This window comes from Aplidium turbinatum, chromosome 1, assembly GCF_918807975.1.
Source record: "Aplidium turbinatum chromosome 1, kaAplTurb1.1, whole genome shotgun sequence".
Classification (NCBI taxonomy): domain Eukaryota; kingdom Metazoa; phylum Chordata; class Ascidiacea; order Aplousobranchia; family Polyclinidae; genus Aplidium; species Aplidium turbinatum.
In genome coordinates, this window is record NC_137472.1 from 25,532,895 (window position 1) to 25,548,421 (window position 15,527).

Here is a 15,527-nt window from a genome sequence, read left to right on the forward strand (position 1 = left end):
AACAGGTTGTGTTAACCTGTTTTAGCCACCTTGATAAAGTCAGTCGTGCTGACTGACGAAACGTCGGAAATACAAAAGCTAGTTATCATCTTTAACATCAGGAGGTAACCTAGTAAATAGTCACCAGAAGAACGCAAATTACTTTTATTATAAAATGCCTGGTGAACAGTCTCTCTCTGTTTTTACTAAAACAATACTTTTATGCAATGATCTTTCTCCTTTAACACAACTATGGCAACAAGCGTGGAAAAATAGTCACTTTGAAAAATTTCCCTTCTCTTCCTGAACCCCAGTTATTTGTTCATTTTTTAAGGTAGCTTTAAAGAGGCGTAACTTGAAACGAATGAAGGTTTTTTTATTTTTTGAGCGAAATTACTTTTTCATGAAATATGAGGGATTTTAGTTCTGCCAGTTTAAACCAGGAGTAACCAAAGTTTTGTAGCCACGGGCTGCATTCCACTATTCGCAAGTCTTGACAGGTTGCATTACATTTGTTCACTCATTCTTGTCCTTGAAATTCGGCGAAGCTTTAAGATTGAATATCGTTGGGTAGCCAGTCACAAAACGTTTTTGATTCTACGGTCAATCCCGCTTAAATGGCCAATGTTTAATCGGATCACGCACTTAATTGTACCGATTTTCATTGGTTTCGAATGTAAATCGATTTTCTTATACAATTTTCCCTTTAATCCGACTATTACCCTGCTTAAACAGACCACTCTCTCAAAAGAAATAGGTTTTATGGTTGACATTTTTTTGCTTTTTGAAGTCAAGAGTTGCTGTTAGGTATTCTGCTATGTTCTCGGAAAGTTATTAGTGGCAAGGTTGCCAGATAGTTTTTATATTTACAGCCCAGCTGCAACTGAAAATAGGCTTAAAAGTAGCCCAATCCATTTATAAGTTACCAAAACCAATCCATTTTTGTCACCAAAACCAATCTTCCAAAACCTCAACCACGTCAACAAAGGGCTTTCCCTTAAGAGATTATTGATTCTGTATTGAAGTTCTATGAAGATGATGAATTTAGTAGGTTACTTCCAGGTCAAAAGGATAAAGTGTCTGTGTGCAAAAAATGTTATAAAAAATAAAAAAAAAGGTTTTGGTGACACTAAATGAGTTGTATCAGGAGTTTTGTCCATCTTAAGAAGTTTTGAGAAGCCACCTTAACTCGTGGTTTGAGGATCATGATGAAGACATCACTTTTAAACATTGGACGACAGTTGACAGAGCAGAAATTGTTACGATGATCACGAGTGTTTCAGATTTCATAGAAACCTTGATTGAGAAGCTGGTCTAACTTCTTCCACATAGTTATGTGGGCAAAGCACAATCAAATTATTACAAGTCCAGAAAAGAAAATTTGCAAGAAGGTGAGGTTTTGATTGCAATGGACTTTTCAGAGAATTATTTCTTCCATGTGGAAAATGAAATCCTGCGCTTTCACTGGACACACGCCCAAGCAACTGTGCATCCAGTACTTTGCTATTACAAAAACACCGACTCCGACATGGTTAAACAGTTATCTCTTTGCTTTTTATCAGACATACTGGTTCATGACGTGCAAATGGTGTATTACATTCAAATTGCAAAGTTTAAACGTCTTGTCAAATTTATCTTGTCGTGCTATGGCTGGTACTGGTTTTCAGCACCATGCCAAGTCAACGCACCAACAAACGACTTGCGCTTTATTGAAGTCTTACACCAATACAAAGAAGGAGACAAGCTGGTAGCAGAGGTAGCGCTCAAGTATTTCATGCTACACACATGGTACTTGTCTGGGGATCTTGCTCCCTTTGCCCTTTTCAGCACCAAGACACTGACAGCTGAGAAAGCAGCAATGGCAAGGGCAATACTAAAGAAAATGAAAAGTTTCAGACAGCCATTAAAAATATTTGTAGAAGGTCTTGGAAAACCAAGGTTGATTCCAGTGTTGCCAGCCACCAAGTTGGCTGATCTAATCAATGAAGATTCCTGGTTCCTTTTTGCAGCAGTAAAACTTGGCCATTGTACAAGTTTCATGGACGAAGATGTTCTTTAGTGAGACAGCTGCCCTTCATATGCAGCTTGCTGCACAGTTGAAAGGCAGCCGAGAGTAGTGAATGATGAAGCTGAACGGGGCGTCAAGTTTGGATGCGACTATCTTTCATCGGCAAAGTCTTAACAGAGATTCCAAACTGTTATGTAGAATGTTGAAGGCAGCTATCGGCAGTGTCCGAATTTATGAAAGAAGGAAATGAACAACGCTGTTCAATGGATACTGCATATTTAGTTGAGCAGGAAACTATGCCTTTTCAAACTGTGTTATTTCAATTCGGAAAACACAGAATTTTGCAAATTCGGCAAAACAATGTGCATTTATTGGTGTTTTTTGACCAAAACAGTGAATGTTAAAGTTTAGATAAAGTTCAGCAAATACATTTTTGCAATAAAATGATCAAAAGGTGTGCAGTTTAGAGAGAAAAACCCTAAAATGAATGATTTAATGCTTTTGGACTAACGGTACATATGTGTACCACAGACATGCCATCTGAAACTAGGCTTTTCGCATTTTTCGCTCGACGTCTATATGTTTAAAAATTCATTCACGATGTGGTACCCCTAGATCCAAATCATTTCGCATATAACTTCACAGGTGTGTTTACTTTGACAAAAAGAACACTTCTGACAACTGCAGCACAAAATTTAAACGAAAAAGGGCAGATGATGCACCCTAGTGTACACTATGGCACCAAGCGAGGAAAGCATATTCAGAGGTGCTGTAAACAAGTACAAGAGCACATGCACAGAGTGCGGAGGTACTTGCACCCCAGAATGTTCAAGCTAAGCATCTGAGCAGTAAGTTATTGCATGCTAATAGCTTAGCATGAAGTGCTTCAGCACGGTGTTTGTAGGTTAATTGTCGGTCAAGCTTTACTCCTAAGTAGATGGGAAATGATTTTTTAATCATGTAATACAACTTATGTAGATTTTGAGCCCAGAGGAGGCCGCAGATACTGTTCTTGCAGGCGGTACTTTAGGGAACCCAGGCTTAAACTGACGCTAGCAGAAGGGTACAGATATAATCGAGTCTTGCGTCATTCGAGCCTTATGTCATTTGTGTATTGCAACATGCAGGTCTTGTGTCATTTGGACCGCGGCATTAGGTTGTGCATCCTACTGCACAGCCCCATTCTACACTGCAAGGAAGGTTTTTGAATAAATGAATAAAGACCACATAAAGTTACTCCCATGACCTGGTAATTCAAAAGATATGAATCCAGTAAAAATTTTAATAAATATCTTGAAGAATGACATTCATCATATTTCTTTAACCAACAAAATTCAACTCATAAAGTAGAACATCTGATGGATGTCTGGGTTTATTCAGCAAAAATCAAGGATTCGTGTAGAGTTGGGGTTGTCAATTTTTTTCACATATGGGCCACTTTGGCCTTTGGTATCAAGTAAAGCTGTGGCATGCTACAGTGGCGTAACAATGGGGAGGCGCAATTTCGCTCCTGTAAAAATACAGCTAATGGGACGTAAATCAGGGTAAACTGCTTTCGATTAGAATTTTCAAGCTGTTGTAATAGTTTTGACCACCTTTCTTTATGCATGTGAGGCCTCGACTCTTCACAGGAGACACAAAAAGCAGATGAACCACTTCCACTTTTCCTGCTTCCGAAAACTACTCAAGATTTGATGGCAGGACAAAGTTCCAGACATCAAAAATCTCAGTAGACCAAACATGCCTAGCACTTTCACCACCATGAAGAGGGCATAGAATAGATGGGCAGGTCACGTGAATCAGATGCCAAACTACTACATTCCAAAACAACTGATGTACGGTGAACTTACAAACAGCAGACGTTAAGTGGGTGGTAAAATTCTAAAGGCGCAGAATCAGCTGAGAAACAACGTATGCTATCTGCTATCAAAAAATGGGGAAAGAGCAAGATCAAAAAAAGGAACAGCCTTGAACAAGAACTCCAGTCAACCATCCTTTCCTTGTTCATGGTCAATTGGTCATCTTCGCATAACCAAAGGCGATCATCATCTTAGTAACAGTAAAATGTAACTATTCAGCTCAATTACACCCGTCCTGAATTGTGCCCAAAATGACTCAACAAGAAGTTTTCGTTCATGCTTTTTAAATACCCAGAAGCCATTGGTGACCCCTGGTGAAGAAAAGCAGTTCTCAACTGTCAGTCCACGTCAACTTTTCTGCTGGCCGCTAAATATATTACAATTTTAATATCTCAATTGCAAACTGCAAGATGTTGAAGCCTTTTTGATTGATATTAGAAAGAAACAAAACATTGAATTTTGAACTGATTTAGAACTTTGCACGTTCCCTAATTTGCAGTATTGCGACGCAAGACAGAGTTTAGAACAGACATGGCAAACTACGGCCCACGGGCCAAAACCGGGCCAGTGGGTTATTTAATCTGGCCTGCCTGATTATTGGTGAAAACAAATGCTTCGACCCAATTCATTATTATTTCTTCTAATGCACGTACACAATTATTCCATCTTATTGAAATTTTGTTATGTAAGGTCTATGGTTTATTGTTCCATCACAGTTGAACAATTGCTGAAACTTTGTTTAATCACATGATTGATCTGTCGTAGCCAGCAGCAAGGCTAGCATAGCAATCAAAATTTTTGTAACAAAAAAAAAAAAAGTTGTCATTTTTGTAACCCACTCTCCCAGAATTTCTTCATTTTTGAATAATGTAAGAGCTATTGGGAAAAGATGAAGATTGGCATTTACAATGTCAAAATCCATCAAGCAGTTTTCGAGATATCGAAAATTACATTTTTGCCACTAGAAGTGAAGAGATGATTTTAAATAGGTTGATCGAGATATCGAAGATCTGATTTTCAGACTAAGATCATGGAAGCCTTAAGAATCAAACGTAACAATCCATCTGTCAACCGGCAGTTATTCGCCTGTAACTCATCGTTCCTTTTGTGTGTGTTCTAATTGTTTGTCAAATACCTGTAGTTTACACCTCATGCGATCTGTTTCCCACCGTATAATTTAATCATAATCATTTTTGTATCATTTGTTCAGTTTGTGCTTTTCAGTCCAGAGTGTCATTACAGTTATAGTGCAAAGTCAAATTTATCTTACGATTTTTCATACTATGTATATTGCAGATTTAATTCCTGATGAGGACAGACGTAGGTGTCGAAAACGTTTGAATCATTATGTTATATATTTTGTTTTGTATGTAGCCTAATACATTATGTTAAACCCGCTAAGGTTACTTTGTTTTGCTTGTCTATGGTTCAAAAATGCAAACTCTCTACCAAAGCTTTATCATATCTTGCTAAACTCTCTAAAATTTAGATCAAATTGTAAGCATTAATTATAAGGTCTAAAATGAGCTGATGAGAAGCCATCATTCAGCTCCATCGCATGAGGAAAACTTTAAACTTTAAAAAGTTGACAAATCCACTGTTTACCATGTTGTGAATAGATTTAAGGGACTTGGTACATCTGAAGATCGTCTTAGAAGTAAAAGACCTCAAACTGCTCGTACAAAGAAAGTGGTTGCGGCACTTCGAGATAGAGTGAGGAGAAACCCAAACAGATCCAATAATCCATCCGTTAAAAGGCGAATGTGAGCAACACTTCAATGAGAACCATTGTGGAAAAGGGTCTTCAGTTATCTCCATACAAGATAAAACGGCAGTTCCTTACAACTGTGGATCCTTTTCTCGTATCATGGGCCAATCCTAAAGATGTTTGCCAGTACACCTCCTTTATTTTCTTCATATTTTAAAATACCATTAAAATTACAACAACTTTTATGTTTTGCTTTTTTTTCTCGCAGTTACTGCTCTCAAAATACAGCAGTTCAAAATCAAAGCCTTGCTCAAGCAAAATTCTGAAAAATATGTGGTGAACGTGGCATACTGCATGATGAGATGCCCGCTCATACACAGCCATCGTTAGGATAACACTCCTGGGCACAATAGTGGCGAGAGGTGATTAGGACACGGTGATCTTCAGTGTTACATTTCTTTTAAATCCAGGTATGAGAACAAAGGTGCAACATGGCAAGCATAACGGAATTTTAAAGCTAGAACATTGAACAGAAATCACCATGGAACTAAAAGCCGAAACCAGAAATTAATAATCACAATGCTATGCTGCACTACATTACTGAAGTCTGAAGTGACTTTTTTAGTTCAGTTAGTTCATTAAATGTCATTGTTGCAGTCACTTAAAAAGAACCCCAGTTTGATTGGAAAGGTACTGCTGGGAGGAATGCAATCACTATTCATGAACACAAAAAGTACGCGACCACAAAACTAGGCATAAGCGACGCAATTGCTAGGGTGCGACTAAGCATTCTTAAAAATCAGAAATAATGAAGAAAAACCAATCGTCGATATGATTCTCACTTTTTCTTCATCTTCTTCTGACTCTTTGTTTCTAGGTGATTCTTCTCTACTATCATCACGTATGTGTCGAATATCCATCTTCCACACATCCGGGATTGTCCCAGTTTCCTCCCATAAAAAAGCAGTGTCCAAGCAATCTTGAAAACATGTCATACGGTATTACAAAAGTATAAATGAAACAACTTGCTGCCACCTCAGAATAACATTTCACATAAAGCAGATAAAATGGCCTGTTTCAACATAGTACTATGGATTTGCTGCATGGCAATAGCGGTTTGGCACAAGCTTTTGAAACACATTCAAAAATTATAACATGTCCATTGTTCAATGCACGAGCATCAAGCAGACATCTTCATTTTATATAGTTAAGCTTGTTTAACTATCTTTCAAGCTCACTCACGTTGCCAACCTCCGGGGTTAATAAAATAATAGACCCTGGGCTTCAGAAGCTCAAACAAAGAAGACGATTCAATTGTAATTGAAGTAGCCTAATTTGGCACATACTTAAAGTTCAGGAAAAACCGTGTTTTTACTGTTTAATTTTTACATTTTCAGTATATTTCGCTATGTCCTGAACTAGTTTTCCGTTGTTTGAGGACTAAGCAAGTAGCTTACTCTTTACACTTTTGTTTAAACTGCTTGCTATAGCTTTATAAAACTTAAAATAGATTTTTCCAAATTGTATTGTTTGGAGCAGAACAAATAAATCTTCTCTGCGTGTCCATTGTCCTAGTGTGGTCTATGTCTGGGATGCCAAGCCAACCTGCTGAAGTTATATGAAGATTTATCAGTTGTAAACAAACTTACAACAAAAAAGCAGCGATCTGGTTTAAGTATTATATAAGTTCTGTAATAAGGTTTCTAGAGTAACAACTTCATATAGGCTACACAGGCCTTGTCAAAGAACGAACCCATAAGAATGATAATGGAAGGCAAATGTACCGGTAATTTTGACTTTTAACGCAAGGCCAAATAAACTTTCTTACATCTTTAAATGATAGTTTTGAGAATCGAAATTGATCGAAATTGCCAAAGTGTGATCACTAAATTTCAAATTACTGCAATACTTCTACTTTCACTTTGAAAAATGACACATGTTTTCTAGGGTGCAGCTGATGCCCCGACCTGAAGCAAAACACCCTAACTTTTTCATAGCTGACACTTGGTACAAAAACAATATTTATATAATGAAGTGTTTCCCTATTACCAGTTGTGACAATTCGTTCTAGTTCTTACACGTAAAGAGACTTTGGAAAGATTGATGACATTGACATAGTTTATTGGAATAGTCAAACAAATGGAGTACTTAGTTATATAAATGGTCAAATAGTTCTACTTGTGAGATGATAAATGAAGTGCATGAACTGACAAATGGTTCACCACTTCCAGCACACAAAGAAATCAAATTCTGAATAGAAACGTTTCCGGTGATTTTAAAATAAATATACACTGCTATTTGCAAGTTCAGCTACTTCACAATTGGCAATAACTTCTACTTTTACAATCTATTCAATATCGGATGGAACTCGACAATCATTTTCAATACACTTTTCATTACAACGTCTCTAATAACATTGAATTTCTAATACTCTAATAATAACTTAATTAAATCACACGACTATTTATAACAGGTTTGTTTGGACCAGAAGCTTCCATCGACTAGGGTAATATTCTTACTTATTCTTTTGGTCAACAAGTCATAGAAGTTTTGATAATCGCACGTCTGCAAAAATTTTCTAGAAGCAGATTTCACAATAAAAGATTGAGCAACTAAAGGTTACTATCGGTCAGTAATCGTTGAAACACAACAGAATTATAAAATAAAATAGTTTATCTATTCTAGAACAAAAATGTAGTTTGCCACAGGACTACGCATATTGATTCTGACACCAGACTTACCAGGTGCTCTAATTGGATTTCCAACACAAGTGCTAAAATCTGTTTTTTGTATGGTACAAATAGCACAAAAGTAGCTCAAAATCACACAAAGAATAAGTTATATTGATCAACTAGTCTACTTCTCAGACTATCAATTTATACTAACGATTTTGACTGGTATCAAGCGTTGCAGACCAGCCTCCAGTTAAATTTAAAGCTAGCAGGTTGGCATGTACATTAGTGATGCAAGCCGTGCCGCGTACGCAACCGCTTTTGACATTTTCGCCGCGTGCAAGCCTGCAAGGTTGAAATGACAAAGCCGCGCCGCTTGCCGCGTCAACTTTCAAGAAAAGAAACTTTTGTAAACTTAGACTTTCGTAAACTTTCAACTTTTTAAGAAAATCAGTTATGAAACTTCAAATTTAAATTGGAAACACGGATCAGTTTTTTTCCCTAACGGAAACCCTAAGCTGGAAAGCTATGCAATTGGTTTGCAGTTGACAGGGTTTATGGGGCTGGCTTGTAAGGGTAGCTGTATGAGTGTTTTTGGTTAATAGCCTAAGTCAACGGTGTTCAACCTGCGGCCGTCGATGAATAATTATGCAGCCGTTAACACGTAATTTAATAAGCATGTGTTGGCGGTCGTGCCCTGTTGTTGAAATAAAAAAATTATTTCATTAGAAAAATGAAATATATTTTAAATATTATACACTATACAGGGATATCTAGAACCACTTGATACCCTTGTAATTATATCTAATATTTCAAATTTTAGAGCTTGAAAAACGTTTTCATCATAAATTTTTGTAGGCTAGGCTCACTGGCGCCGACTTACGGGGTTACGGGGTGGCCACGCCACCCCGTAACCGCTGTGGCGGGTTGGCAGCCACCCCGTTTAGGTTACATTACTTACTGCAAATAAATGTAGTTTGAACAGACGTTTAAATCTTTTTTTGATCATTGGTTTTCGCTTCAAGTCAACGTAAAGCAAGAGGTGAACCAATACAGTATTGCGAAGAAAATGATTGTTTTTGTCACAAGCATGATACTCGCGTAACATCAAGCAAGCCACGTGAAGATTACGCAACACGTGGCTACGAGTTTTTTCCTTGTTGTTGTTGCGATCGTTTATTTGTTACTTGTCATAAGTCATTGTTACATTTGTTAGGTTTACAATGGGATTTATTAATCAATAAAATACGATCTTTCCTTTGCCTCCCTCAAAAATCTTTTCTGAAAAATTTTAAACTGCTCATAATATCGCTATAAATTATGCCAGCTATAAAATACTTGGAAATAAAATTATCTCGATGATTGATAGCTCCACTTCCTAAATAAATGAATATCCATTTTCAAATTTCATTAAAAAATGTAATTTTCGAAACTTTTTGAGTTTTATTTAAAAAGTGCACTTAGTAAAGTAGCAGTTTTAATGTTCTGTGCAAATTTACACGTTTACATGATTCTATTCGAGGAAAGCTACACCCCCTGCCAATTCCCAATAATAAAAGCAACCTTTTTCAATTACTCAAGATTTTGCATTTTGAATTATTTTCCGATTTCAATTGGAGTGTACTGTCATCTACTTTATGCTTTAATTTCTACTTTGTTATCTACTTCATGCAATAATACTGTGATGCGGGAATTTATTGGTCTGACATAGGAGTTGCTTGTTACATCATAGAAAAAATTACGAAACGTCGTCCAGTAAAAGTTTTCGCCGACATTCCAGCTTTATTCAGCTTAAAGATGCCACCAAAAAAGCATTCAAAATTGCAGCTCTCCATTGAGTCATTTTTTGTGGCGTCTAGTCAGGATTTCAGCCAGCATAAAAGTGACCAAATGCCTGAACGAAACGAAAGTGTGCCACTGCCAAAAGGCGTTAGCACGATCAGGGAGGTGGAAGAACCGAGCACGAGCAGGATAATTGCTGTTGAAGGGAGAAGCTATCAAAAATCGTGGAGAGCGAATTCCCGTGGCTAGATGACGATAGATGCAAAGATAGAGCATTCTGTCCGATTCGCAACTAGTCGCAACTGCTTGAATTTGATCTATTTGCAAGCAATGAAACAATTTCATTAATTCTTCCAAACGTGGTCTGCATTGTGAAAATATACTTATCGTTGCCTTCCACCACCTGCGAGGAGGAGCGATCGTTTAGTGCACTCAGGCGCATAAAAACCTACTTGCGATCTACCATGACGCAACTGCGATTGAACCACGTCCTAATTTTAAATGTTTATCAAGCTGAAGCTTCACGGTTACAACTTGAACAGTTGATTAACAGTTGGGTTGACAGAGCTGCTGTTCGCAAAAATACTTTTGCCAAATGTTAAGTGTCAGAGCAGCAACGTAACAATAAAATTCACGACATACCTCCTGTGCTTTGTTTTAAAGTTGCTTTGTAAATTATCAAGCTACAAATCAGGTGTGAAAAAACAATTGCATCTACGAAACACGCTTAGTAAACATCAAACAAAAACATGCAGTTTGAAAGTTTTTAGGTTGCCATATTGTGCTATCCGCCACCTCGTGCAAAAATAAAAGTCGGCGCCTATGGCTAGGCTCACTGGCGCCGACTTACGGGGTTACGGGGTGGCCACGCCACCCCGTAACCGCTGTGGCGGGGTGGCAGCCACCCCGTTTAGGTTGTAACACAACTTACTGCAAATAAATGTAATTTGAACGGACGTTTAAATCTTTTTTTGATCATTGGTTTTCGCTTCAAGTCAACGTAAAGCAAGAGATGAACCAATACAGTATTGCGAAGAAAATGATTGTTTTTGTCACAAGCATGATACTCGAGTAACATCAAGCAAGCCACGTGAAGATTACGCAACACGTGGCTACGAGTTTTTTCCTTGTTGTTGTTGCGATCGTTTATTTGTTACTTGTCATAAGTCATTGTTACATTTGTTAGGTTTACAATGGGATTTATTAATCAATAAAATACGATCTTTCCTTTGCCTCCCTCAAAAATCTTTTCTGAAAAATTTTAAACTGCTCATAATATCGCTATAAATTATGCCAGCTATAAAATACTTGGAAATAAAATTATCTCGATGATTGATAGCTCCACTTCCTAAATAAATGAATATCCATTTTCAAATTTCATTAAAAAATGTAATTTTCGAAACTTTTTGAGTTTTATTTAAAAAGTGCACTTAGTGAAGTAGCAGTTTTAATGTTCTGTGCAAATTTACACGTTTACGTGATTCTATTCGAGAAAAGCTACACCCCCTGCCAATTCCCAATAATAAAAGCAACCTTTTTCAATTACTCAAGATTTTGCATTTTGAATTATTTTCCGATTTCAATTGGAGTGTACTGTCATCTACTTTATGCTTTAATTTCTACTTTGTTATCTACTTCATGCAATAATACTGTGATGCGGGAATTTATTGGTCTGACATAGGAGTTGCTTGTTACATCATAGAAAAAATTACGAAACGTCGTCCAGTAAAAGTTTTCGCCGACATTCCAGCTTTATTCAGCTTAAAGATGCCACCAAAAAAGCATTCAAAATTGCAGCTCTCCATTGAGTCATTTTTTGTGGCGTCTAGTCAGGATTTCAGCCAGCATAAAAGTGACCAAATGCCTGAACGAAACGAAAGTGTGCCACTGCCAAAAGGCGTTAGCACGATCAGGGAGGTGGAAGAACCGAGCACGAGCAGGATAATTGCTGTTGAAGGGAGAAGCTATCAAAAATCGTGGAGAGCGAATTCCCGTGGCTAGATGACGATAGATGCAAAGATAGAGCATTCTGTCCGATTCGCAACTAGTCGCAACTGCTTGAATTTGATCTATTTGCAAGCAATGAAACAATTTCATTAATTCTTCCAAACGTGGTCTGCATTGTGAAAATATACTTATCGTTGCCTTCCACCACCTGCGAGGAGGAGCGATCGTTTAGTGCACTCAGGCGCATAAAAACCTACTTGCGATCTACCATGACGCAACTGCGATTGAACCACGTCCTAATTTTAAATGTTTATCAAGCTGAAGCTTCACGGTTACAACTTGAACAGTTGATTAACAGTTGGGTTGACAGAGCTGCTGTTCGCAAAAATACTTTTGCCAAATGTTAAGTGTCAGAGCAGCAACGTAACAATAAAATTCACGACATACCTCCTGTGCTTTGTTTTAAAGTTGCTTTGTAAATTATCAAGCTACAAATCAGGTGTGAAAAAACAATTGCATCTACGAAACACGCTTAGTAAACATCAAACAAAAACATGCAGTTTGAAAGTTTTTAGGTTGCCATATTGTGCTATCCGCCACCTCGTGCAAAAATAAAAGTCGGCGCCTATGGCTAGGCTCACTGGCGCCGACTTACGGGGTGGCCACGCCACCCCGTAACCGCTGTGGCGGGGTGGCAGCCACCCCGTTTAGGTTGTAACACAACTTACTGCAAATAAATGTAATTTGAACGGACGTTTAAATCTTTTTTTGATCATTGGTTTTCGCTTCAAGTCAACGTAAAGCAAGAGATGAACCAATACAGTATTGCGAAGAAAATGATTGTTTTTGTCACAAGCATGATACTCGAGTAACATCAAGCAAGCCACGTGAAGATTACGCAACACGTGGCTACGAGTTTTTTCCTTGTTGTTGCGATCGTTTTATTTGTTACTTGTCATAAGTCATTGTTACATTTGTTAGGTTTACAATGGGATTTATTAATCAAAAAAAAAATACGATCTTTTTATTGCCTCCCTCAAAAATATTTTTTGAAAATTTTTAAACTGTTCATAATATCGCTTTAAATTATGCCAGCTATAAAATACTTGGAAATAAAATTATCTCGATGATTGATAGCTCCACCCCTAAATGAATTCCTATTTTCAAATTTCATTAAAAAAAAATGCAATTTTTGAAACTTTTTGAGTTTTATTTAAAAAGTGCACTTAGTAAAGCAGTGGTTTTAACGTTCTGCAAATTTTCTCGTTTACATGATTCTATTCGAGGAAAGCTACACCCCCTGCCAATTCCCAATAATAAAAGCAACCTTTTTCAATTGCTCAAGATTTTGCATTTTGAATTATTTTCCGATTTCAATTGGAGTGTACTGTCATCTACTTCATGCTTTAATTTCTACTTTGTTATCTACTTCATGCAGTAATATTACGTGTCAATGCGTGACAAACTGTGAGGCGGGAATTTATTGGTCTGACATAGGAGTTGCTTGTTACATCATAGAAAAAATTACGAAAAGTCGTCCAGTAAAAGTTTTCGCCGACATTCCAGTTTTATTCAGCGTGAAGATGCCACCGTAAAAACGTTCAAAATTGCAGCTCTCCATTGAGTCATTTTTTGTTGCGTCTAGTCAGGATTTCAGCCAGCATGAAAGTGATCAAACGCCTGAACGAAACGAAAGTGTGCCAGTAGTGCCACTGCCAACAATTTCATTAATGCTTCCAAACATGGTCTGCATTGTAAAAATATACTTATCGTTGCCTTCCTCCACCGGCAAGGCGGAGCGATCGTTTAGTGCACTCAGGCGCATAAAAACCTACTTGCGATCTACCATGACAACTTGACCAGTTGATTAACAGTTGGATTGACAGAGCTGCTGTTCGCAAAAATACTTTTGCCAAATGTTAAGTGTCAGAGCAGCAACGTAACAATAAAATTCACGACATACCTCCTGTGCTTTGTTTTAAATTTGCCTTGTAAATTATCGAGCTACAAATCAGGTGTGAAAAGACAATTGCATCTACGAAACACGCTTAGTAAAAATCAAACAAAAACATGCAAGTGAATAAAAAAATAACAGTTAACCTCTCAAGTACATGTAAAACTACTACTAAAACTACTAAAACTACTCTACAAGTACAAGTAAAAACATGCAGTTTGAAAGTTTTTAGGTTGCCATATTGTGCGATCCGCCACCCCGTGCAAAAATAAAAGTCGGCGCCTATGGCTAGGCTATATTGTTAAAATCGTTTTGAAACAAAACTTTTTCTTCAGCCCAATTTCATTGTAACGGTAGCTTACATGGCATTATGTCCTTAAAAAGAAAAAGAACCTTAGCAGAGGAGAAAAGAGCATTCAATTCCAAATGGGAATTGGATTATTTCATGGTCGAGGTGGCAGCGCATACTATGATGTGTCCAATATGCAGCCAAGTAGTTAAAATTGAAAGAGATAATGCAAAGCAGCATTTCCGTCGTCATATGTCATACAATTACGCAAAATTGGAAGGCTAGTCGAGGAAAATCTGTGTCGAAAATTTGAAGAAAAGTGTGCGACAGGAGACATCCTGCAATGATGCAAAGCACAAGGCTTTGGGGCAAGATTTTCAGAATTTGTATCAAAAGAGTTCCATAATAAGCAGCTCTCAAACCTTCCTTGTATTATCCACCAAGAAGCTCTGAGTGTCAAATCTGTTGCCTTAAATGACACTTTAAAAGCCGTTACATTTTCAGATGGAACTGGTGGAATTAAGAAATAATGAGCAGCTTGTGACTAAGTTCAAGTGCGAAGAAAATTTGCTTGACACATGGAAAAGTACACTTGATTATCCAATGTTGCGAGAATTGGCAAGAGAAACTCTTGTTCTTTTCGAAAGCACTTACGTGTGCGAGTCTGCCTTTTACAAACGAAGTACCTGAAAAACGACTACCGAACGTGATTGTTGGACGGAAACCTGGAGTCTCAACTAAGACTGATGGTATCTCGCGAGGTTCCCAACTTTGCAAGTTTATCTGCTCGTATGCAAAATCAAGGGAGTCACTAGTTGCAATATCGCAGACGGAATAAATTCATTTCAAAAAGTGTTTGATGTTTCATGGCACTATTAGGTATAAGTATGATAAGTTTAGTAGATATTAATGAATAAATTCTTCTCTTAGATAACGCAAATTCAAAAAAAATCATTTAAAACTCACTGGCGGCCGTGCTTTATAGAATAAATCTGAATGCGGCCGGCAATAGCAAAAGGTTGTGCACCCCTGGCCTAGGTGATAAGCTCAGCTCCCAGTTACCATGCTATACTATTGCTATAGGCCTAGAGCAACTACCGCATTAGTTACTATAACAATTAGCCCACGTGAGTTCAGGCTATAGGTAAGTTTTACTCTTGACATCTTGTCTGTCTGTGTAGTTCATACAGCCACTGACATTAAAATTGCATTATTGCTTACAAAAAGTGTTCAAAAGTCCTGATACTGGATCCAGGAACATTCTATTTGAAAAAGCATGATGTCTTAGAACTTAGATGCATTGTTGATAAGAGAATAGGATCTGGTTGG

At 37.5% G+C, this 15,527-nt stretch overlaps 1 protein-coding gene across 2 annotated transcripts in view; it reads right to left on the reverse strand.

Moving 5' to 3' along the window:
- Nucleotides 1–15,527, reverse strand: part of LOC145771391 (uncharacterized) — a 126,741-nt gene that overhangs the window by 17,910 nt on the left and 93,304 nt on the right. For both annotated transcript variants that reach the window (XM_082583154.1, XM_082583161.1), the window contains exon 9: nucleotides 6,397–6,533. In XM_082583154.1, the coding sequence (XP_082439280.1) occupies nucleotides 6,397–6,533 (137 nt within the window). The remainder of the gene's footprint in view (nucleotides 1–6,396; nucleotides 6,534–15,527) is intronic.